The following is a 26049-nucleotide window of genomic DNA, read 5'->3' on the forward strand; positions in this document are numbered from 1 at the left end:
GTGTGTGTGTGTGTGTGTGTGAGAGAGAGAGAGAGAGAGAGAGAGAGAGAGAGAGAGAGAGAGAGAGAGAGAGAGACTTCAGCAGTTTTGAATTGTGAATGAATGAGAACAGTGTTTAACCACTGAGCTGGTAGAAATCACTGCCACATGAAGTAACAGTTAACATCACGTTGAGGAGAAATGAGGATGTATAATGCAGTATGTGTACACAGTGTTTGAAGGAAGAGAGAATCTGTAAGTTTATGAAACAGGAGGGACCACCTACAGTTTGTATTGCAGTCAATGACTGCTTGACAGCGCTCTCCCTATTAATTAAGCTTTAGATCTCAAAAACTGTAACTCCAATGGGAAATATATTTACATTTGAGGGAGAGGAGGCTTGTGGCAACATATCAAGGTAGGATATGTGCTTTGAGAGTTAAAACTGTGGGAGCGAGGCGTGTTTAGATTTTTTTTTCTGGTCTCAAAAAATTGTTGCTCTATCCTGTCACACACTGATAAGATCTGAAAACTGCTGTAAAAGCCCTCACTTTTGGACTTAAACCACTCCAAAAGTACAACATCTATCACAACACAGAATAGAACATTAAATATTGAAAGTTTGCTGAGTGTTTTAAAGTTTGAACAGGGTTTGTAGGCCAATGTCCATCTGAGCATGTGAGATTCAAAGTTGCAAAGAGTTCCCAGTTTCAACTTCCTGTTTTTTTTCTGAAACAAGCTTAGCTGGTCTCTCTCCAACCAGATGCTGATTTTGTTCTGGTCAAACAGTGTCAGGCTGCTGTTATTATTCTATGGTGGCTTTTTCTTATCTTCGCTCCTTGTTTTAGTTGAAAAACACCTCTGACGATATTTCTTTCTTTCTTTCTTTCTTTCTTTTTTTAGTCCCCCAAACTTCCTCTGACTGTGTAAAACCGATAAAAAAATTATAAAGTGAACATTTGTCTGTAACTGCTTCTCTAAATCAGTCTGTCTGAACGCTGTGACTCTTCGCCTCCATTCACCTTAATGTCCTCTTTTCCCACAGTGCAGAGAAACTTCTTGACCTTTGACCTTTCTATAAACTGTCTGCTCCCTTCCACGGACTGAAGTCTGTTGTAAGAGCCAAATGTCACCATAATGTACTGCATTATTGCTGTAAATGAATAATTCTATATTCAGATAAATGTTAACTAATTGTGATTTTTTTTGCTGTTAGTTGCTGATGTTCTGAGTATACTGTGGGTGTTACAGGGTCATTACTAGTAAAGTCGCCTTGTAGCATCAGAATCTACACTGCAAAAACTCCCCTACTTGAAACGGTACTAAATATTCTTTGAACTAAAACTTCGAACTTAAAACAATTTTTTTTAAATTTGATTTATGCCCCATGTGGAAACACTTAACATATTAAAACATTGTACCTATAGCACCACCACATAATAACTGACCACATGTTTTACATTTTGTCTAATGACTCATGAAAAGTGAGGTGTGGCAAAACAATATTTGCAAAATGTGCTCTTTGGATGAAGCATATTTGAAATGATATGGGCCACGCCCATTTGTGCCGAAAAAATTTACCATCATTTTGAATTTTTTGGTTAACGCATTTTTTGCCTCTTTTGGCATATATTTCATCTAATATTCACCAAACCTGGTGCATGCCACATTCAGGGGACCTGGAACAAGAATTATCAGTCTGTTTTTGGGTACCACTCACTGTTTGTCTGTAACTGGTTGATAAACTTTTGAAGGTGTGGCCTGATGCACTTAATGGGCCATAACTCTTCGATACTTAATTAGATTGCATCCAAATTTGGGAATGTTGTACATACATCCATACTGCACAAGTGTGTAACATTTCATACAGTCCTACCCAGGGGGTGAACTGAAATAACATTATAACATGATATTTCTGCAGTTCTGTTGTCTTTAATAAAATGAAACTTTGTACACCAGCTCCACAGTTCTCCATGAGAATCTGCACAACATACTGAAGCATGGCACCAGTAACCCCATCTTGTGGTCATTAGTGAAACACCACCATAGTACTTATTAACTGTCATATTTCTTAAATGTAATATCCCATGGTAACCAAATTCAGCAAAGTTTTACAGATGGGGATGCTGAACAAGTTTGTAGCATTTGATACAATTTCATCTGTAGGTGGTGCTGTGAGATTCTGAAAATTGCTGCTGGTGCAGTAGCTGGCAGCGGCATCAGCGGTAGCAGCAGCTGGCAGCAGTGGCAGCTGGTTGCAGCAACAGCAGCTAATAGCCTCCAGCTCTCACATGCATTTTCTTCAGAAAATGCAAATATTCTAGTTACTTTTATTCTATCCATTGTAATTGAAGCACTGTGAAAAATACCCTGACATATAAACATGCAATATAAATATAAGTTTAATATAAATATAGTTTGCTGTTTCAGCTCTGATTGGTCAGTTAGCAGCTACTTACTCATACACAGTCAACTGTAATAAAAACACTTACACAGGAAGTAGAGACTCTGCTGCAGGTTGAGAGCGATGATCTGTTGACAATCAGAACTGATGAAAGAATCAATCATCATCCTGAAACTAAACGGTCACATGTCCTCATACAGATGCACCTGATTGGTTGGAGGTGGTCATCACTATCTTCTCTGTGAACATCCACAAATCTAAAAAAATGCAGACATGCTGCTCTGCAAGTTTCAGTGACCACATACTGTTACTGCTGACCTATCACAGCCCTGCAGGACTCAACATTTCTGATGCTTGTGTGAACTTGTGAAAGGTCAAACTGCTTAGTGACAGGTATAGAAATCATGTTTCTGCATCTGAACAGATGGTCGTGTGTGAACAGGTGTTTATTTTGAAACAGATGCTGCCATGTGTGTTTGAGTATAATCATGCATAGAGCCGAGGTTGGTGAGAAACAGATGAAGAAGTATTGGCTCCACTGTTCGGGGCTCACTTCTCTACAGCAGCTTGTATGTCTGTATCAGTGTGAATGAGCCGCTCTGAGCATTAAAGACAGTCTGATAACACTCTATCCAGAGTGTGTCTTTCCTCATTGAAGTCAAGTGCACAGTCACAGTGAGGCACTGTGAAAAGTGGTCCATATACAAGAGGGTCATATTTTCTAAGAATTGAATATAATATAATATATATATACTTTTTATTCTTACATGTAGATTTATAATCTGAATGGGATTCAGGTGAACTAAATTTCTTTTCTGTAGAAGTGAATCTCAAAGTTGTTTAGCAGAAACGCTCTGAGATGTTGATCCTGTTGGCTCACAGTTCATCTTACCTGCAATTAAAATCTGAAATCACAACACACCTGAGCTTTGTAGAAGGCAGCTTAAAAACAATCCAACAGCCGTTCATTATTTCTTCAGACATGATTCATCTTCAGGGCGTTACTTTGCAAACAGGGAGCTCACAGTGCAGTCTGACTCTATATGTCCACTATCAAAGGCTGAGGCTTTATATTGGCTTTTGTTGACTTTCAAACATCATCCTGCTTCTGGCTCAGGTGTAACCAAGAAAGTATAAGTCACAATAGAAAGAGACTTTACTGTAACTCTGTGACTCCTGTAACTGACAGATGAAAATGAAAACCTGACGGTCTCAAAATGCCTTTCAGGGCCTCTACCAACAAGAACAGATAACAAAATGGTGGAGCATGTGGTCTGAATTTGCTGCACCTCCCCCTCTGTCTGAATCAGGAAGTCTTTCACTCCTTCCTCTTTGACAATAAACTGCAGTTCATTTTATTACTTTCTGTGTTTTTATTTCTGAAGTTTTTTATATTAAATAAATGAGAATTCAGATGAAGCTCTGACTGTGTTTCTATCAGACCGAACTCAACTCAACTCTATTCCCTCTAGATATGATCCATCTGCTGTGGACAGATGCATCATTCATGACAGTGAAAGTGTTTCAGCTTCTGCTTTGTGTCGGTGGTTTTTAGTCAAATGACTCACAACACAAAAGTCACGAGTATCACATTTCCCCCTGCAGCACAACAGTCAGCATTTAGAAATAAAAGAATTTCACTTAGATAAATTTACATAAATAAGTTCACGTGATGATGGTCAGCCTGTTAAATGAAAACAGAAGTTGGGACGATGGTCAGTCTCTAACACACACTGAGAGACGCTTGGACTTCCTGTATTCTGAGTTATTGATGTCATGGGTTGTGGAGCAGTTGACTGGCTGGGAAGACACTGGGAGCAGGGCAGGACTAACGAACATGTTGCAGGGCAGGTGTGGAGGGAAAAACGGGCTGGGGAGGAGTGCAGGAACACAGTGCAAACTGAAAACCAAAACCTAGAAAACACATTCTCAATACAACCTAGCATACATTAAACTGACCAAGAATACACATGAATATGAACCCTAGTCCACAACACCATAAACTAACCAATAAAAATCAAACGAACAACCCAAATAATATAAACGAGCAAAACCAAAGGACCAAAAGGACTGGACAACAGAAGTATAACGCAGGAAACCAAGAGAACAGAAACACAGAGTCCAGATGTGTTTACAGGGTGATGAAGAAGAGTCCCTTCAGTGGACACTTTCTGAAAGTTCCCAGCTCACATCTTCTGACCTGTGCTGATGGTTTTGGTTTGGTTTGAAGACACCATTACACTATATTCAGTCCTGGAGCGTCACATCAGTAAAGCATATTTCACTATTCAGTTCATTATTTTAATATTAAGGAATACTGTCAACGAATTCATTAAAGTTAATACTAAAATACAAGAATAAACTAAATATTTAATTCAAAACTTCAAGCTGACATCACAGAACCATTATTAGGCCTACAATAAAACTGAATCACATGACTGCTACAATTAAAACTACTAAGATTTAATTAACATAATAAGATTTTGGGGAGTTTCAGTAATATTTCTAACACAGGAGGTTATTTATAAAATCTACATGTATGTAAATAATATTAGCAAAACAATATTGTTTACAAGATATTCAACCTTTTTTGCATAAATATTCTAAAAACAATGTGGCCATATTGGAAAGTTGAAATGTAGTTTTTAGAGAACAGCCATGAATACAGATTGTTCCAACAGGATAAATAAAATATACAACTATTTACAGATTTAATTCAAATGTAAATGTTCAAATATTTAGTTCAATATTAAACTTGAGTTTAAAGAATAGATTAGATGGATTTAATGTGTTAATAGTTTTAAATGGACTTGTGTTGCAGCTAAAGTGGAGACAGAGCTGTTGACAGGATCATTGAGGAGCCTCAACACATCTTTATCTTTATTACTATCACATGTGACTCACTTACAGCTGCTTTGTCTTTCATATCATAACTGGAGGAATAATTTTCTAAAGCAATAATTATTGATTAATGACCACTTCAGTTATAATGTATCTAATATCTGCATTAAATGTGGAGTATTACTCTTCATTGATGAAGCTCTGTTCGTGAAAAGATAAACTGCATGCTGTTAGTTTAATGAACACAAATCACATGAAGTGTTTTTAAATGATAAAAATACTTAAATATTGTTATTAGAATTGTACTAATGATTGATTAATGATGACTAATGATTAACCACACAGATACCAACAGTGATGTTATCAATACAAAATTGATGCTTCATATTGATCTGGATGTAATTTGACTGTTAAAGTGACTCTCAGAGAAACTCTCATGATCACTGCCCTCCAGTGGTCACTGTCAGTAACTACAACTCCACATACAGCACTAACAGTAATACTGATATTCGCACTGACATTATGACACATTTACTGCATTATGTAGTAGCTGTAAAAAATAAACTATAAAACTGACCTACAAGGGCTCCACTGTAAAAAGTTACAAACAGGGGATACACTGTAAAAAAGGAGCAAAGGTAAGTGCCTCGTAAATGATTTCAACTAGTGGATACACTCTAAAAAAATGAAAGTGTTTGACTCTTTATTCTCCTGGTTTATTATTATTTATTATATGATTATCATTCCTGGTATTAACTGATCACATTGAGTCTTTTGCTTTTTGATTTTTACTGCACAGTGAAACAGACATGAAGTGTATTTTTGACAGTTGGACTGGTCTAATGATTAAAGAGGAGGGCTGGCGTCCTATAGATCACTGGTTCCATCCCCAAAATGAGAAAAAGAACAGTGATCACCTGTTCCTTCCTCTACACCACCAGAACATGAATGTGTGAAAGTTTCCAATAAAATCTGTCTGACAGATAGCTCAGTAGGATGAGCAACAGGAGTTTAACTCTTCATCACACAGTTGTTGGTTTGATCCCTGCCCTTCTTGGTTTCTATAAATCTAACATCATGTCCAAACAAACTCAGAGCAGATAATGAGTTTAATAATAACACAGATTACTCATTCTTGTCCTTGAAACACTTTGTTGTTTCTTATGAGACCAGTAGAGAAATCAGAGGTTGAACATCAGCTTTCTATCTCACAGATAGCTGATTTTAAACGTCAGACATAAAGAGAAAACACTTAAAAGCTTTTTAAAAAATAAATTTGTCCAGGTGGCATAGGCTGTTAGAATGCTGCTCAGAAGTTTTGAGGTTGCGGGTTTGATCCTCTGTGACATTTGAAGTCCTAAATCAAGAGGAAAGACTGAAAGCTGTGAGAGAAACAATCCCAGTGACAAAGATCCAGGTTGCATGTTTGATCTTCAGGCAGCAGATTTATTTTAGTCTGAAACCCAAAAAGTAAAGACCATGTCCTCCCCCGATGTTTGATGGAAGCAGATAGTTTGGGGATGGGAAACCATGAACTGCTGATATTTTACCGAAGTTGAGATGAACATTTTTAAAAATGTTGGAAGAGTTTTGGCAACTAACTTACTTACTACGCAACATGCATAATAATGACAGTAAGTAGCTGCTTGCATATATAGGCTGTTGAGTGTTTTTTGTCCCTTCTTGCATTTGTTTTATTTGGTTTATTGGGGGGGCAGGGGGTGTTCCTCTTCAATTAGTGTCTTTTTTAATCAATTTAGAAACATGTTTTTATGTGTGTCACAAACTGGATGTGAGTGTTGTTGATTGATTATCACCCAGTTCCTCATGTCTGATTTGATTTTATTGACACAGTCTCAGAGCAGCCTGCAGGGGGCAGTATTTGTGCTCTGCTGTCTTTTTAGAGACTCTGCTTTAGTTTTGACAATAATATTTGTCCTCAGACAGGAACTGAACCAATGTTCCTTTAACTCACTAATTGCAAGAGTTCATCCTCCTGAGCTATACCTACCTACAAACAGCTGTGTGCTGCTTCTCCTATTTCTGCTTTTATCTGAGAGGAAGATCAACAGTAAAGATTGAGAGCAGTGACTGAACAAGGATTCAAAGCAACATTCAATCTGTCATGATTCCACCATGTAACCGGCTCATCCTGTTGAGCTATTCCTCCTGACAAGAGCTGCAGCTTGTTCAACCTGTGATTTCTCATCTCTACTGGTCTCATAAACTACAAAGTGAAAAAAGAACAAGTAATCTGTGCTATTATTGAACTCGTTATCTGCTCTGAGTTTGATTGGAGACGATATAGAAACCAATAACAATGGGGATCAAACCAACAACTGTGTGACATAGAGTTAGTCACCTATTGCTCATCTTACTGAGCTATCTCTCAGACAGCTGATGCTGTTTATCTGAAACACATCTTGTGTCTGAATGTTATATTTCACATTTAATAAAAACAATATTTATTGTAAACTTTCACACGTTCATGTTCTGGTGGTGTTGAGGAAGGAAGAGGTGAATCAGATCTCATCTGGTGAAAATGCAATCTGTACAACGTGACACATTCATAAGAAACCAGTGTTCCCAGTAAGGTGAAAGGTCACTTTGCTCCACCTCTTCCTGACAGTTAAAGCAACCTCTGTAAAAGCTACAAGTAGTAGCAGTAACTACAAGTCTTCCCCTGCAAAAAAGTGAATGATGCTCGTTCATGGCAGCGGTTTCTTTGACCTGGGACACCATATGTTTGTTGACAAGTCCACCACCAGTTGATCAGATGTCATTATCCAGATAATGTATCCAGATACAGATCACATGTTAATAGCAGGTGTGAATGGGGCCAGTGTGTCAGAGGAGACTCTGTAGAAGGACAGAGTGCCAGCAGGACAGTTCACATAAGCTCCCATACTTTTCACTACAAACATGTTTTACAATAAAACTCAATTCATCACTCATCATTAAGTCAATAAACAAAGCAACAATACAATATAACTATTAATAATATACAGGTTATTATTAGAGTGCCATTTTTCTGATACTGACAATAAAGACCAAATTAAAGCTTCTATTATTAATTATGATCCTTTTTTATTGGACATAACAGGTGATACTGTAGTTACATTTATTTCTACCTGAGTAACATAAACATACAAATAACCAACTGTACTTGGTACAAGTCAAAAACAGGAAATAAGAAACATTTCAAACAGATTGTAAACAGATTGATGATCCTGTAAATGAGCTTTTTATTGTGGATATTTAGTAAGGCGCTAAACTGTCAGCTGTTTGTCCTCTAATATTCTGTTCACATACAGCCAGAGCTGCAACAATTAGTCCATTCATTGATTATCCATCAACACTAAATTAACACATAATAATCATTTGAGTAATTTTGAAGCAAACATTTTCTGATTTTAGCTTCTCAGGTGTGAAGATTTAATGCTTTTCTTTGTCTTACATGATAATAAACAGAATATTTGACTGTTCTGGACTTTAGTTCAGGAAAAATGAGACATTTAAAGACATCGCCTTTGACTCTGTGAAATTACAACCAGCATTTTACACAATTCACACAATTTCCTGACATTTTATAGACAAAACCATGAATTGATGAATCTATTAATCATAATGTTTATTTTCAGTTCTACATGCACATCCAGTAGAGACACATAAAAACATGTCAGTTTCTGAATTGACTATATGATTAAAAAAACAACTGACTGAACAAGAACCCCCCAATAAACAAATAAGAGTAAAAACAACAAAGAGTTAGTTGGTTATAGTTAGTTATAGTTAGTTGGCAAAACTCTTCCAACATTTTTAAAAACCTTGGTCACAACTTGACGTTTCAGTAAACTTTCAGCCAGTGGTGGTTTTCTCTCTGAGAGCTTCTGAGTTTCACTGAGACTCATAAGGATCAAAGCCACGACCTCCGAACCTCCAAACAGTCCTCTAACAGACTGAACTATCTGCTCTGAGAACATCAGCTTCTTTTTTACAGCTTTTTAAATGTCTTTATATGTGACTGATAAACAAACTGTCAGTCATGTGGAAACCATGTTGGGTTTAGAAACTGCATTGTTTCTTTCAACAAGAGGAGACTCTCCCTCCTACTGAGAACACAGAGACACTGAGGAACGAGGCCAGACTCCAAACCCAGCACACAGAGGCTGAGTGAATGTGGTGTTGAAGGTGTGGAGGTGGATCAGTGTGTCAGAGGAGACTCTGTAGAAGGACAGAGTGCCAGCAGGACAGTCCACATACACTGCTACTCTGTTAGAGACAGAGGAGGAGGAGGAGGAGGAGAAGGAGGAGGAGGGGATGGATGTTTTTTTGTTATTGTGCCAGACAGAGTAACCACCATCAGAGCAGTACAGACTCCAGGACTGATCATTCGCTCCAAACCAGGAGTCATCACTGTCTCCTCTCCTGCTGATTCCTCTGTAACTCACGGATATATTAGCATATATTCCTCTCCACTCGACCTCCCAGTAACAGCAACCAGTCAGATCATTTCTACACAGCAGCTGTTCCCAGCCATCAAATCTGTCTGGATGATCAGGATATGACTGATCCTCCTTCACATGTGTCACCTTCCTGTTGTTGTCAGACAGTTTGAGTTTTCTGTTTGCTGTGTTTGGATCCAGTGTGAGTTCACAGAAATCTGATGGAGAGAACAAGACACAATACAGCTGCAGTTATTGATCTATCATCTGTTTGATGATGACATTATTTTCATCCTCAGTAGGATGTGAATGAGTGATGTCACAGTTTGAAGTTTGCTTTGTTTTCATGAATCAAATGAAAAACACTTACACTTCCTCAGACCTGGTGTCAACCATCGGACTCCAGCAGGCTGCAGCCTGAGAGAAGGAGGCGGATCAGAGCAGCACGTTCTCTTTCAGCATGCAAACATGGATGTTACATCACTCTAGTCTACTGTTTTATTATTCTGTTCAAATGTGGGGTTGGGCTTTGATAGACTTTTATCCAATCTGAATCCAGTATCCCAATCCTTCTGAAACCCTGATTGAATCTAATCAGGTTTAACTTTCAATATTTACAGGAAACTTAAGTTAGAAATAACAAAAACTCAAAGACTCAGTTGAGATCTGTCATTAGCTCTGACAGAGAAAATGTTTCCAGCTCTTCCTCTTCTATCAGTCATTGTCTCTCCATACCTGAGAGTCTCCAGTCTCCAGCGTGGATCCTTCAGTGCAGCAGACAGCAGCTTCTCTCCTTTGTCTCCTGGATGATTGTAGCTCAGGTCAAGCTCTCTCAGATGGGAGGGGTTGGAGCTCAGAGCTGAGGCCAGAGAAGCACAGCCTTCCTCTGTGATCAGACATCCTGACAGGCTGCAAACACACAAAACAATACACACATGTCAGACAGTCTGAGAGTCCTGCTGTGTGCAGTCAGATACAACAACAAACTGTCTCCACACTAACTAACTAAAAGATGAACTGAATCAGGGAGCTCCAGAAAGTTGAGCATCCAGCCAGATGGGAAAAGTCAGCAGCTGAGGGATGATTCAGCAGCATGTTTTTACCTCGTCATTGTGATCTAAATGTTAAAAACATTCTAATGTGTTTGTGAAGACGGACGCTTTTGCCAAAAGAATAAAGACATACATTTAGCAGAGTGCTGTGTGCACTTTTCAGGTTTGATATGTTGAAGTTTTTTTAAAATTATATAAAATCAAGGAGCCTCCTGGACCAAGGTACGTTTGAATCGTTTGTTTTTTTGGTACAATTGACACAGGCAGAAACCAGAAACAGGTTGTTTTTTAAATTTTGGGCAAAAAACAAAAAACACATCAAATCAGCTGGATTTCTTGTTTTCTGTTCTTACTGACAGAACAAATTTACCACTCAATGTTTCATTTTCATTGGTGGGTGGGCCTTCAGCGCCCCCTTGTTTCTGATTGGCCAGTGTGCTATATCAGTTATGTTTGCGCTGTACTCTTCATAATAAAGGTTCTACCTCGTTGTCTTTAGACAGCAATGTCAACACAACCTTTAGCCTTTAATAATTGATAATTATAATTGAATAATAATTTATTATGCTCTAACCAGAGATGCTACGCATAATTTTGTTTTGTAACCTTTTGTAACCTAAAATGACAAATGAACTTGCCGTCTTTCATTTTTCAATATTCAGTTGGTGCATAAAGTAATGCAACAGCGTTTTATTGTATTGCCGGTTCATGTGCAGCTGAGTGACCATAATTATCATATTATGCATTATAACGCATTTTGGGCCAAATCCTCAAAGAATGGATTGCACCCGCTGATATCATTGTGAATTGCGCAGCATTTACACCTGCAATCTGCCCTGTTTTAAGGTCCTATTCACAACAAATGCAGCTGAGTGCAATCTGCCCTTGTTTTGCATCTGATTGCGTGAGCGGAGTGGTTTCCAGTGTTTCAGGCTTTTCTCCACATTTCAGCACACAGATTGATTCATAACGAAAAAACTGCAGAGAGCACAGAAACCTCAATTTGTGTGTCTTTAATTAGCAGAGGGAAACACACACAAAGCTCTCCATAATCACAAACCAACTTTCATGTATTGTGCATCTTCTACTTCTCTAGTATTTCGCATCTTTAACAAAAATGTGAAATGTCAAATTAAAGACTCAAGCAGGTCTGAAATGCGTTAGAGAAATGTCAGAATCTTGTTTTGGTCTAGCCGTCAACATCTCCACATTTCTATTTATTTTTTGAGACACTGAGTGCACAAACCTATTGAGGTTCACACAGTGCGATATCTGCTGGTCAGTTTTTGTGACTACTTTTGACGTGCGTACTGCTGGGTCTATGCCATTGATCTTTCTAATTATTGAGAACAGACTTTACTATCCACAGTACATCCTGAGGAAAACTTACCAAAGTGCTTTCATTTACAAAATAGACATAATGTGATATGGCTACTCAGCTGCACATGAACCCGCAATAAAATAAACCACTGTTGCATTACTTTGTGCACCAACTGAATATTTGAAAATGAAAATTTTTTCATTTGATATGAAAAAACATTTTATTGTCATTGTAGGTCACAATAAATTATTATTTAACTATAATCATCAATTATTAAAGGCTAAAGGTCTGTCTGTCCGTCGATATATTTTGTGTTGACATTGCACTTTCTGAAGGAAAGTAGTGGAACCTTTATTTTGAAGAGTACAGTGCAAACATAACTGATATAGCACATTGGCTAATCAGAAACAGGGGGGCGCTGAAGGCCCACCCACCACTGAAAACGAAATATTGAGTGGTAAATTTGTTCTGTCAGTAAGAACAGAAAACAAGAAATCAAGCTGAACGTGTTTTTTGTTTTTTGCCCAACATTTAAAAAACAAAAAAAGTCCTGTTTCCAGTCTCTGTCTGTGTCAATTGTACAAAAACAAACAGTTCAAACGTACCTTGGTCATAAAATGCGACTTCACAGTGTTTCATCAAAGCATCCATCCGACCGAGGCAACTAGTCTGCTCTTTAGCCTGAAACTAACTGGTGCTTGAGGAACCACCTGTGAATACTTTTCTGTCCGGGTACAATGGTTTCTGGACACATTTAGAAGAAATCTGTAAAATCATCTGTTGTATTTAATAATTCAACAACAGAAGCAAAAATAAAAGAAAACAATAAAAATCTGCATATAAAGTAATTTTACTGCTGAAGTTTAGTAAAAACTGGTTTGACAAATCATATTAGCAGAAACAATCTTTCACAGGTTTAATGTTTATCCTCTAATATAATTTAGATTTTAAATGTTCATCTGTTGAGCAGGTTGATGAATCCTGACCTGAGAGTTTCCAGTGTGCAGTGTGGACTCTCCAGTCCAGCAGACAGAAGCTTCAATCCTTGATCCTGCAAGTTGTTGTTTCTGAAGTCCAGCTCTCTTAGACTAGAGGACTCGGAGCTGAGAACTGAGGACAGAGCTGCACAGCTTCTCTCTGAGAGGTTACAGTCACTCAGCCTGGAGAGGAAATATAAAGGAAAAATAAATAAGAAGTTATTTATTTTTCTGTCTTGTGGAAAAGACAGCAGAGTATTTAAATAATGATGAATAAATCCACCTATATGTGTACTTACAGAGCTTTGTTGGAGGCTTTGACCACTGGCAGCAGCTTCAGAAGAGCTTCCTCTGAAGCAGAGTATTTCTTCAGGTCAAACACATCCAGATCTTTTTCTGATGACAGTAAGATGAAGACCAGAGCTGACCACTGAGCAGGAGACAGTTTATCTGTGGAGAGACTTCCTGATCTCAGGGACTGTTGGATCTCCTCCACTAGAGATCGATCATCCAGTTCATTCAGACAGTGGAACAGATTGATGCTTCTCTCTGCAGACAGATTCTCATTGATCTTCTTCTTGATGTACTCCACTGTTTCCTGATTGGTCTGTGAGCTACTTCCTGTCCGTGTCTGCAGACCTCGTAGGAGTGTCTGATTGGTCTGCAGTGAAAGACCCAGGAGGAAACGGAGGAACAAGTCCAGGTGTCCATTTCGACTCTTCAAGGTCTTGTCCACAGCACTCTGGTAGAAATGAATTGGTTCGCCTTCGAATATCATAAGCCCCCAGGATGGCTTTTGTTTTTCTGCCAGCAGATTGACTCCAGAGTTGATGAATGTCAGATGGACATGAAGAGCAGCCAGAAACTCCTGAACACTCAGATGGACGAAGCAGAACACCTTGCCCTGGTACAGCCGTCTCTCCTCTTTAAAGATCTGTGTGAACACTCCTGAGTACACTGAGGCTGCTCTGATATTGATGCCACACTCTGTCAGGTCTGATTCATAGAAGATCAGGTTGCCTTTCTGCAGCTGCTCAAAAGCCAGTTTTCCCAGAGACTCAATCATCTCCCTGCTCTTTGGACTCCAGTGTGGATCTGTCCCAGCTCTTCTATCATACTTGACGTTCTTCAGTTTGGTCTGAACCACCAGGAAGTAGATGTACATCTCAGTCAGGGTCTTGGGCAGCTCTCCTCTCTCTCTGCTTTTCAGCACATCCTCCAGAACTGTAGCAGTGATCCAGCAGAAGACTGGGATGTGGCACATGATGTGGAGGCTTTGTGATGTCTTGATGTGGGAGATGATTCTGCTGGCCCACTTCTCATCTCTGAATCTCTTCCTGAAGTACTCCTCCTTCTGTGGGTCAGTGAACCCTCTGACCTCTGTCACCATGTCAACACACTCAGGAGGGATGTGATTGGCTGCTGCAGGTCGTGTGGTTATCCAGAGGCGAGCAGAGGGAAGCAGTTTCCCCCTGATGAGGTTTGTCAGCAGCACATCCACTGAGGTGGACTCTGTAACATCAGTCAGGATCTCATTGTTGTGGAAGTCCAGAGGAAGTCGACACTCATCCAGACCGTCAAAGATGAACACAACCTGGAACTCTTCAAACCTGCAGATTCCTGCTTCTTTGGTTTCAGTAAAGAAGTGGTGAACAAGTTCCACCAAGCTGTACTTTTTCTCTTTCAGCACATTCAGCTCTCTGAAAGTGAATGGAAATGTGAAGTGTATGTCCTGGTTGGCTTTGTCTTCAGCCCAGTCCAGAGTGAACTTCTGTGTTAAGACTGTTTTCCCAATGCCAGCTACTCCCTTTGTCATCATTGTCCTGATTGGTTCATCTCTTCCAGGTGGGGCTTTAAAGATGTCTTCATGTGTGATTGCTGTTTCTGGTCTGTCTGGTTTCCTGGATGCTGTTTCAATCTGTCTGACCTCATGTTCATCATTGACCTCTGCAGTCCCTCCCTCTGTGATGTAGAGCTCTGTGTAAATCTGATTCAGAAGGGTTGGGTTTCCTGCTTTAGCAATCCCCTCAAACACACACTGGAACCTCTTCTTCAGGTTAGACTTGAGTTTAGACTGACACCTGCCACTATGATTTCCTGAATGAGCACACAAGAAATAAGATAATGTAATAATTAATACAGAAAATATTCCCCTAAAGAATGCTTATATTAACATATTTTCCTCCATCTCGTGAGACATCACTAAATTTTTCATTCATCCAACATGTTAAATTTTTATAGAAATCCTCTTACTGCTCTGCAGATGGTCAGCCAGCTCCTCCTGCTTCATTCTCCTCAGGAAGTGCAGTGTGATCTTCAGAAATGCGTCTCTGCTCCTCCTCGTCTGCTCTTCCTCCTCACCATCCAACACCTCCTCATCCTCCCTCTGACTCTGTGGGCATTCTGGGTAATCTGAAGTCACAACCTTCTGCATCTTCTTCAGCTCGTTCTTCACAAAAGTGACGATGTTCTCCTCCAGCAGCTGGAACAGAATACTATATGAATGACACAATGAAACTAAAATCATGAAGCAAACATCAGATCCATGTTGGACAGACTGACAATCAACTGGTCTACAAAGTGCAGCATGGAGATGTTTGTGAACTGAATAGATGTAAAAGTAGTTGTTGTACATGTACAGACCATAAATATGGAGTCCAGGTGTGTGTGATGCTGCTGGGCAGACTGACCACTGGGAACCTCTGAGGTCTCCTGGTCCACTCTGTGGAGGAATCATGAAGAATGAGCTCACATTATGTCTGTCCACACAGAGACAAACACAAGCTAAAGGTCCATCAAGTGATGTGAATGGATGTGAACAGAGAATCAGATGACTCCCTGTAGAGGTAAAGCTTTACTAGTCCTGCTGATCCCACTGAGAATCAACAACTCCATCTGTTTGTAGCTTTCAGCTCAGAGTCAGTTTGGTTTAGTCCCAACAGCTCTCACCAACCCTCCATGAAGCTCTCCCTCCCTCACTGTACACTGCTAGAAGACTCCCTGAGGTAAGGGTGCCAAAACATTTCTCTGGAGAACTTCAATAACAAAGATTGCATCAGAGTTCTGAGTTCTGTTACTCACATCAGAAATATCAATAAATTATCCAAACCTCAAATAATTCAACCGACAACTAATTTATCCTGTTTTAGATTTTAACTCATATTGTCTTGATTTTAATGCTGAGAACAACTTACTTTTGATCAGATGAATGTTTTTGTTTAAAGACAATAAAATCATCCTTTGACCAGTCGCTCTTGAAGGACACACAGTTGGGTTCAGGTCCAGGGGAGTCTGGTCTCTGATGGATCCTGGTAGAAAAACATCATTTATAATTTTATTAAAGCTCACATATTCGGCAGAATTAATCTTGTTGGGCCTCAATCATGCGGTCAGACAAAGGCAGGCCTACATGTAAACTCTCAAGCAAGGCCACAAGGCTTCCTTTGTCCTTTAACCCCTGAAACAAAAGAGCAGCGCCCAAATGCTCTCACAGACTCCATCTCCCATCATGCTTTGCTCAGTTCGCACGTTGGTGTGAACTCTCGTCTCTCATTGGCAGAGATGCACCAACACCACTGGGAGTCATGGCAACGCAGCCGTGATGTCACTGCAGCTTTAAGCACCTGCTGCAGACAGACATCCCCGCCTTTCCATTGTAACTGTGCTGGAGAAAGCAAAGCTTCCTCCAGCTACTGAAACACACACACTACTCGCTTTCTGAAGCAAAGTAAGAGGCGTCTGGGCAGAGACAATGTTAATTGTGTGTTGTGAGCTTTTAGCTTTTTAAGCTTTATTGCTTGTGTTTTTGCTGTGTAATTTAATGGACTGCCGAGTCTCTTTGTTCTGATATACTCAGTGGAGTATTTGAAGTTTGCTGCCTGTTTAATTCTGTTCACCACGCTAGACTGTTTTTGTGTTTCTACCATTCGGGACTGTTGTGTTAATGCCACCGTGGACAAGAAAGTAAGTTGTTGATCAAAAATCAGACAACGTGCATTACAGACTGCCGTCTGTACACGTGCTCTCTGTGGACAAAGCAATTAATTAATGCTAATGACCAGCAATGTTCCTCCAGATCCAACAGTCGTTACAATGTGTCGAATTTGAACAGTTTTAATAGAAACAACGACAAATGCACACTGCACTTTACATACATGCACTCCTGTTTTATACTCTTGTTTACACTATTTTATCTATTACTATTTTAAATATTTATTTTTTTCTTACTGCATTGTCAAGGAGCTAAAACCTTCAATCTCAAATAATTCAACTGACAACTATTAATCCTGATTTAGATTTTAGCTCATATTGTCTTGATTTTAATGCTGAAAACAACTTACTTTTGATCAGATGAATGTTTTTGTTTAAAGCCAATAAAATCATCCTTTGACCAGTCACTCTTGAAGGACACACAGCTGGGTCCAGGTCCAGGAGAGTCTGGTCTCTGATGGATCCTAGTAGAAAAACATCATTTATAATTTTATTAAAACTCACATATTCAGCAGAATTCATCTTTAAAACTTGTCAAATTTTAACAGTTTTAATAGAAACAAAGACAAATGCCCACTGCACTTTACATACATACACTCATGCTTTATACTCTTGTTTATAATATTTTATCTATTACTATTTTATTTTATTTTTTTCTTACTGCATTGTCAAGGAGCTAAAACCTTCAATCTCAAATAATTCAACTGACAACTATTAATCCTGATTTAGATTTTAACTCATATTGTCTTGATTTTAATACTGAAAACAACTTACTTTTGATCAGATGAATGTTTTTGTTTAAAGCCAATAAAATCATCCTTTGACCAGTCGCTCTTGAAAGACACACAGCTGGGTTCAGGTCTAGGATAATCTGGTCTCTGATGGATCCTACTAGAAAAACATCATTTATAATTTCATTAAAGCTCACATATTCAGCAGAATTCATCTTGTTGGGCCTCAACCATGCAGTCAGACAAAGGCAGGCCTACATGTAAACTCTCAAGCAAGGCCACAAGGCTTCCTTTGTCCTTTAACCCCTGAAACAAAAGAGCAGCGCCCAAATGACTCAGAGACTCCATCTCCCATCATGCTTTGCTCAGTTCGCATCTTGGTGTGAACTCTGTGGGAAGCTCTCTCATTGGCAGAGATGCACCAACACCATTGGGAGTCACAGCAACGCAGCCGTGATGTCACTGCAGCTTTAAGCACCTGCTGCAGACAGACATCCTCGCCTTTAAATTGTAACTGTGCTGGAGAAAGCAAAGCTTCCTCCAGCTACTGAAACACACACACTACTCGCTTTCTGAAGCAAAGTAAGAGGCGTCTGGGCAGAGACAATGTTAATTGTGTGTTGTTAGCTTTTAGCTTTTTGAGCTTTATTGCTTGTGTTTTTGTTGTGTAATTTAACAGACTGCCGAGTTTCTTTGTTCTGATATACTCAGTGGAGTATTTGAAGTTTGCTGCCTGTTTAGTTGTGTTCACCACGCTAGACTGTTTTTGTGCTTCTCCCATTCAGGACTGTTGTGTTAATGCCACCGTGAACAAGAAAGTAAGTTGTCGATCAAAAATCAGACAAAATGCATTACAGACTGCCGTCTGTACACGTGCTCTCTGTGGACAAAGCATCCACTGCTCTGCCCTCATGGTCCCCTCCTCTTTCTTCCCTCTCTTGTTACTAACACACACACACACACACACACACACACACACACAAGCATTCTGGGTGATCTCTTTTATGAGACTACATTATTGTTTGGTTATTGATCCCGGTTTCCGGCAGGTGCCCGTACTTATTAATTCACATTAATAATTTTATCAATTTTAATAATTAATAATTGTCTCTGATAATTATCTCTGATAATTATTAATTAATGCTAATGACCAGCAATATTCCTCCAGATCCAACAGTCTTTACAACGTGTCGAATTTGAACAGTTTTAATAGAAACAACGACAAATGCACACTGCACTTTACATACATACAGTCATGTTTTATACTATTTTATCTATTACTATTTTAAATATTTAGATTACTGCATTACTGGATTGTCAAGGAGCTAAAACCTTCAATCTCAAATAATTCAACTGACAACTATTAATCCTGATTTAGATTTTAGCTCATATTGTCTTGATTTTAATGCTGAGAACAACTTACTTTTGATCAGATGGATGTTTTTGTTTAAAGCCAATAAAATCATCCTTTGACCAGTCACTCTTGAAGGACACAAAGCTGGGTTCAGGTCCAGGTCCAGCAGAGTCTGGTCTGTGCTGCCTCCTTGTTCTTCTTTTTCCTCTTCTTCTTCTTCAACACAACACACACAGAGCTTTGAGTGTGAATAATGATGGTGGAGAACAGTGATGGACAGTTAGAGATCCTCATCTCACCTCTGAGCTTTGGTCTGGTTGTCATGTTCCCCACACAGAGAGCTTTCAGAGGGAGGGACTCCCTCCTCTCTGTCCTCACACTGATCCATGCTGCTGAAGTCACATCCACATCAGTCACACACACTTTCTACCTTCATCTGGAGAGGAAACACAAATCATCCTTTACATCATTTCTCCTGTCAAATCCTAAATATCAGCTGCTCCTCCTGTGATCGGCTGTTATTTTCTGTTATATATCAGTGTGAATGCAGCCAGACAGCAGTGTGATGCAGAGAAAGCTGCCATCAGCTGCTGTACTTCTACTATCAGTCCACTAGATGGCGTCATAAAGCTGCAGTGAAGTGAAGAGCAGCACACATGATGCATGGAGGAGGATTTACATTCACTGACTCACACTGACTGAATATGAGAGGAAGCTTCATTAATTAATTCATTAGCAGAGATTCTAACACTGCAAGCAAGAAACATCTGAAAAAGTGTATGTACACCATCAGCAACTATGACCTCAATAATAAACATAAAGTAGAATTACTGAAGTACTGAAAATGTAGAAGCTTTGTTAAAGTAGAACTGATGGCAGAGCTGTTGTATTGGATTACATTAGATTGTACAGGTGTTCCTGATAAAGTGATCAGTGGACTTTTGGGTTGTTTAATCAATAACAGTGAGTGTTACTCTATATGTGCACTTTTATAATGTAGATGTGCATTTGATTGATGTATCTTTTTTTATTGTTGTTGTTGTTGCTGTGATGTTATACTGAAGACACTGATGTCTGAGGATAATTTCACACTTAATCATATTTTATAGACAATCATTTCTTTTTTATTTAAAATCTTAATCATAGCTGTGGAAACATGTAGTGCAGTAAAAAGTCAAATTTCTCCCTGTGTAATGTAGCGGAGTGGAAGTATAAAGAAGCAGAAGATTGCACTTAAGTACAGTACTGTCTCAATAAAGAGCTTCCAAACACATTTGTAGGACTCTATGAAATGAGGTTTTTTTTTCAGATTCAGTTTTTATTTTTTCCCAAATTCCGTGTTTTATGTTTTAATTTTCCTGAATTCTGTGTTTTATGATTTAAGCACATTGTGTCACCAGAAAGAGTGTCTAATCATGTGGATGAATAAAATTTAAACAATTCAATAAGAAAGTATTCAAAATTCAATCATATATTGTATAAAATTAATTTATATCAATGAATTTGTAATGCTGCAACACAACGTTGCACTATTTTTTCAACACACAGTAAACTCAGACATTAGCATGAAGAAGTGAAACATATATGTAAGCACTAAGGCCTGAAGTAATCCTTCACATAAAAAATAATAATTACAAAATAACATTGGTAAAACAAGGCTTATAGTTTGGATATTGCTCTGCTCTAAATTTAGCTGTTAGTGTCAAATTCCTGTTTGTTGGATGATTTAGCCGTGTCAGAGGACCTCATTGACATGACTGTGTGTGTGTGTGTGTGTGTGTGTGTGTGTGTGTGTGTGTGTGTGTGTGTGTGTGTGTGTGCGTGTTTGACACTTTTAAATGAAGAGGGGTGCCAGTCAGAGTCATGTCTGACAAATAATAATTATAAAATAGAAAGAAAATAGCTGGTTCAAACCATACAAAACAATAAAGCAAACAGCAAGTAGCAATGAAATATACGTCACCAAAAACCAGTACAACTTTTCAATAGGTGTATTAAATCAAGCAAGCAAAGCAACGTTCGTGTGTGTGTGTGTGTGTCCGTAACTCCTCACACAGTTCAATCCACTCAGTAGAGAATCCGTTTTGTTTTCCCCACAACCCCAAATCAGTTCAGTTCAATCCAGCTTCACAGACGTAAAAGACAGACAACTCAAAAATCCGCTCCGCGTTTTACCGCGGATCCCTGTCTTCGGTGAAACAGACATCAGAGGACAGAAGCTGCAGCAGCGTGTCCGTAAATGTTACCAACACACGGTAGAGACTCTCAACAGTTTTTTTTCTGTTTATTCGGCTAAGGTGCTGTGAAAAATGCTTCGGCGCTGTAGTGAAACCCGATTTTTATAAACTACATCCATGTTTTTGCAAATTCCACGATATTCCGCCTTTTACAGTTGATTAAATTTTTATCAAATTGTGCGATTTCGTATTGAGTGCTGTCTTTCTGAATACTACAGTATTTATTGAATACAAAAAGTGAAGCCTCTCACCCCCCTGCTGTCTCCACATCAGTCCTGTAGTAGAAATAGAAACAGCTCTATATTCACCTGTAGACACAGAAAGTCAAAGCTGTTCTTCAGCGGCTGTCCGGCCGAGCGGAGCCGCATTTAGTGTCTCAGACAGCGGGGAGAGCAGCGGCTCATCTCTGCCTCCTCCACAGACTGAATCAGGCAGCAAAACCTGCCGTCAGTCATCGGCATTTGTTGGACACAGTAATAACAACACTGTGTTCAACTACTGACCATCAGCTCACCTCAACTGTTACTCCACACACACAAACCTCAACTACAAAATGGTGGGAAATGTTCCAGCCGTTAGTTGAGTTCACTTTTAGTTCCAAACGACACTTTTAACAACCAAACGGCAGCTTTCTGCTGTTTTTAGAGGAGCTGAATTAACAGCAGTTAGCACTAACAACATGAACAAAGAGACTTTAAAGAGTCAAACACTGAAACTGTCGGTTACATCACCTTTAGATGGAGAAAAGAATCTGCGCCACGATGTCAGAGAAAGAGAAAGCAAATGTGAGCAAGAAACATGCGGGAAGAGAGCAGGCTGCTGTGTGACCTCACGGTGACCTACAGCAGGTGTTACACTATATAAATATTAAAATCAGCATTTATTTGTCTGTACTATATTTTATATATTTATTTAATAAATAAAATTATTTAATTTTGTTTCTTTAAAAAACTTCAATACATCAAATTCAGATATTTAGTCTCATAAACATAATTCTGCGTTGACAAAAAAAGAGAAAAACATGATTATTTGTGTATAAATGTTTCCTGTGTAAAAGTTATGTTATTCATGTCTGCTTGGAGAGACGAGTAAAGTCAAACTATTCTTCTGACTCTGTGGATGTGTGAGTAAGCCTTCAGTGTGAGATGGATGCACAGACCAATGTTAACAAATAGAAACGCCTCAAAACAACAAACTAAAGAGGTTCAAACTGAAATGACAACTGTATTTACTTTGATTCTCTCATTTGTAACTGAAGCTCTGTGAAATCCCCACATATAAACATGTATATAAACATAAGTTTAATATAAATATAGTTTGACTGCTGTTTCAGCTCTGATTGAGCTTCTCTGTCAACAACTACAAACCTTAAATATGCAGATATGATGCTCTGCAGGGTTTCTGCAGGGCGTTACTTTGCAAACAGGGGGCTCACAGTTCAGTCTGACTCTCTATGTCCACTATCAAAGGCTGAGGCTTTATATCTGCTTCTGTTGACGTTCCAACATCATCCTGCTTCTGGCTCAGCTGTAACCAAGAGAGAAGAAGTCACAATAGAAAGAGACTTTACTGTCACTCTGTGACTCCTGGAACTGACAGATGAAAATGAAAACCTGACGGTCTCAAAAGTTCATTAAAAAAAAAGAAATGTTGAAACTGACTTGTATGATGACAAACTGCACTTCATTTTATTAATTTCTGTGTTTTAATTTCTGTGTCATCGGCATTTGTTGGACACAGTAATAACAACACTGTGTTCAACTACTGACCATCAGCTCACCTCAACTATTACTCCACACACACAAACCTCAACTACAAAATGGTGGAAAATGTTCCAGCCATTAGTTGAGTTCACTTTTAGTTCCAAACGACACTTTTAACAACCAAACGGCAGCTTTCTGCTTTTTCTAGAAGAGCTAAATTAACAGCAGTTAGCACTAACAACATGAACAAAGAGACTTTAAAGAGTCAAACACTGAAACTGTCGATTACATCACCTTTAGATGGAGAAAAGAATCTGCGCCACGATGTCAGAGAAAGAGAAAGCAAATGTGAGCAAGAAACATGCGGGAAGAGAGCAGGCTGCTGTGTGATGTCACGGTGACCTACAGCAGGTGTTACACTATATAAATATTAAAATCAGCATTTATTTGTCTGTACTATATTTTATATATTTATTTAATAAATAAAATTATTTAATTTTGTTTCTTTAAAAAACTTCAATACATCAAATTCAGATATTTAGTCTCATAAACATAATTCTGCGTTGACAAAAAAAAGAGAAAAACATGATTATTCGTGTGTAAATGTTTAATTATTCTCCACACTTTTATTTTATTTATTTTCCCAAACATACTGCACTTCAACTCCTCCTGATTAAACACATTACTTGTGTTTGTCTTTGTTTTCTTCTCTTTTTTGTCAAGAAAGAAATATGTTTTTCAAAATAAACATTTTTAAAAAGTAGATTGATTTGAGCAAAACAAAAGCCTGATGATGTCACACACTGATAAGATCTGAAAACGTCTGTAAAAGCCCTCACTTTGGACTTAAATATCTCCAAAAGTACAACAGGTATCACAACACAGAGCACAACTTTGAATATTGAAAGTGTGCTGAGCATTTTTAAGTTTGAACGGGTCTGCATGCAAACATAAAACCGAGCATGTGAGTTTCAAAGTTGCTAAGAGTTTCCGACTTTCCAGCTGAGGATTCCAACTTCCTGGTTTCTTTCTGAAATGAGCTCAGCTGGTCTCTCTCCAACCAGATGCTAATCTTGTTCTGGTCAAATAGTGTCAGGCTGCTGTTATTATTCTATGGTGGCTTTTTCTTCTCTTCACTCCTTGTTTTAGTTGAAAAACAGATCAGACGATATTTATTTATTTCTTTAGTCCTTCTGAACTTCCTCTGCCTGAGTAAAACCAATAAAAAGATGATAAAGAAGTGAATGTTTGTCTGTAACTGCTTCTTTAAATCAGTCTGTCTGAACTCTGTGACTTCTCTTCTTTTCCCACAGTGCAGAGAAACCTCCTGACCTTTGACCTTTCTGTAAACTGTCTGCTGCCTTCATGGACTGAAGATTGTTGTAAAAAATTTAAATAAAATGATAAAAAAAAATTAGCCACTATCAAACATGATCTAACCTTAAAAATAATTTTTAAAATCAAATTTAAGCCTGTTTGGCTTCATATAAGAAATGAACTGTCAGAAATTCAAGTTAAAGATGCTTAAAACAGATTATTTGTCTGTAAAGTCGCCTCAGTTTATGAGTTTATGAGTTGTGGCGTCTTAAACACTTTGAATCCACTTTTCAGACTTGTTTCTTGTCAGCTGGAGCTGAAAAATAGACTGAATACCTTACTAAGACAAATGAAGGGCAGTTACCTTGAAACAAGTCTAATAACCTGCAGTGCAGATGCTGCCTGACAGGAGTATTTGTCTTTGAGGAGAAACAATAAGGTTTAATCATCCTGAAATAAGATATTATAACTGTTGAATTTTTGTAAAAAGCTGATGAGTCAGCAGTTAGTGAAGGAAGCAGGTCGTCCTGCTGTTAGTTTGGCTCCATGCAGCTTTTTTGACTGTTAATTTGGACCTTTTGGAATATTTGGATTCCAGTTGTTTGGATGATAGATTTTTTTGTTGTACCAAAGGATTTTCCTTTGTAAGATGCATTCTTGCTGTGTAAAAGGACGATTATTCAAGTCAAACTATTCATCTGACTCTGTGGGTCTCAGTGTGAGATGGATGTACAGACCAATGTTAACAAATAGAAACACCTCAAAACAAACTAAAGAGGCTCAAACTGAAATGATAAAAATTGCCACTATGACTGTATTTACTTTGATTCTCTCAATTGTATCTGAAACTCTGTGAAATGCCCCAACATATAAACATGTATATAAATATAAGTTTAATATAAATATAGTTTTACTGCTGTTTCAGTTCTGATTGAGCTTCTCTGTCAACACCCACAGACCTGAAACCTGTCGGCGTGCTGCTCTGCAGGTTTCAGTGACCACTTCCTGTTACTGCTGACCTATCATAGCCCTGCAGGACTCAACATCCCTGATGCTTGTGTGAACTTGTGAAAGATTAACATGCTTAGTGACAGTGATAATGTGAATATGTTTCAGTTTTACTAAGTTTCTTTTCTGTAGAAGTGAATGTAAAAGTCGTTTAGCAGAAACGCTCTGAGCAGTTGATCCATGATCCATCAGCTGTGGACATATGCATCATTCATGACTATGAAGCTGTTTCAGCTTCTGCTTTGTGTCCGTGGGTTTTGCTCAAATGACTCATGACACAAAAGTCACAAGAATCACATTTTCCCCTGCAGCACAGCAGTCAGCTTTTAGAAATAAAAATGTTTCAGAGATAAATTTACATAAATAGGTTCATATAATGATGTTCAGCCTCTAACACGCACTGAGAGCCACTTTGACTTTCTGTTTTCGGAGTGGTTGATGTTGATGCTTTGTGGTTATTTGAAGCTCAGACTCACAGCACAGATGTTTCCTGTTTCAGCTGCTTTAAAATGGAGTCTTTCAAACTTTGTTTACTAGTTTGACTTGAATTCAGTCAAGGATAGAAGAGTCTCCACTCCACTCATTTAGGACTTTTCTAACATCACTGCGTCCCCAATGCACAAGCTACTACACACTCATTCTAAGCAGGTTTAGAGACTAAATTCAGTCTCCTCAAAGCAGACAGCGTGC

General features: G+C 38.6%; 2 protein-coding genes across 2 annotated transcripts in view; both read right to left on the reverse strand.

The window, feature by feature from the left end:
- LOC121891678 (protein NLRC3-like) overlaps positions 1-2522 on the reverse strand; it is a 1105688-nt gene extending 1103166 nt beyond the window's left edge. Inside the window, exon 1 of the mRNA XM_042404207.1 lies at positions 2472-2522. The gene's annotated coding sequence lies outside the window, so the exon portion shown is untranslated. The remainder of the gene's footprint in view (positions 1-2471) is intronic.
- Positions 2523-9333: 6811 nt separating this feature from the next.
- The window catches only part of LOC121892411 (NLR family CARD domain-containing protein 3-like), a 60480-nt gene continuing 43764 nt past the window's right edge, over positions 9334-26049 (reverse strand). The window contains exons 9-12 of the mRNA XM_042405448.1: positions 13029-13202; positions 10405-10578; positions 10040-10086; positions 9334-9887 (exon numbers count right to left, since the gene is read on the reverse strand). Of these exons, the coding sequence (XP_042261382.1) occupies positions 9334-9887; positions 10040-10086; positions 10405-10578; positions 13029-13202 (949 nt within the window). The remainder of the gene's footprint in view (positions 9888-10039; positions 10087-10404; positions 10579-13028; positions 13203-26049) is intronic.

The sequence above is a fragment of the Thunnus maccoyii genome, chromosome 24 (assembly GCF_910596095.1).
Source record: "Thunnus maccoyii chromosome 24, fThuMac1.1, whole genome shotgun sequence".
NCBI lineage: Eukaryota > Metazoa > Chordata > Actinopteri > Scombriformes > Scombridae > Thunnus > Thunnus maccoyii.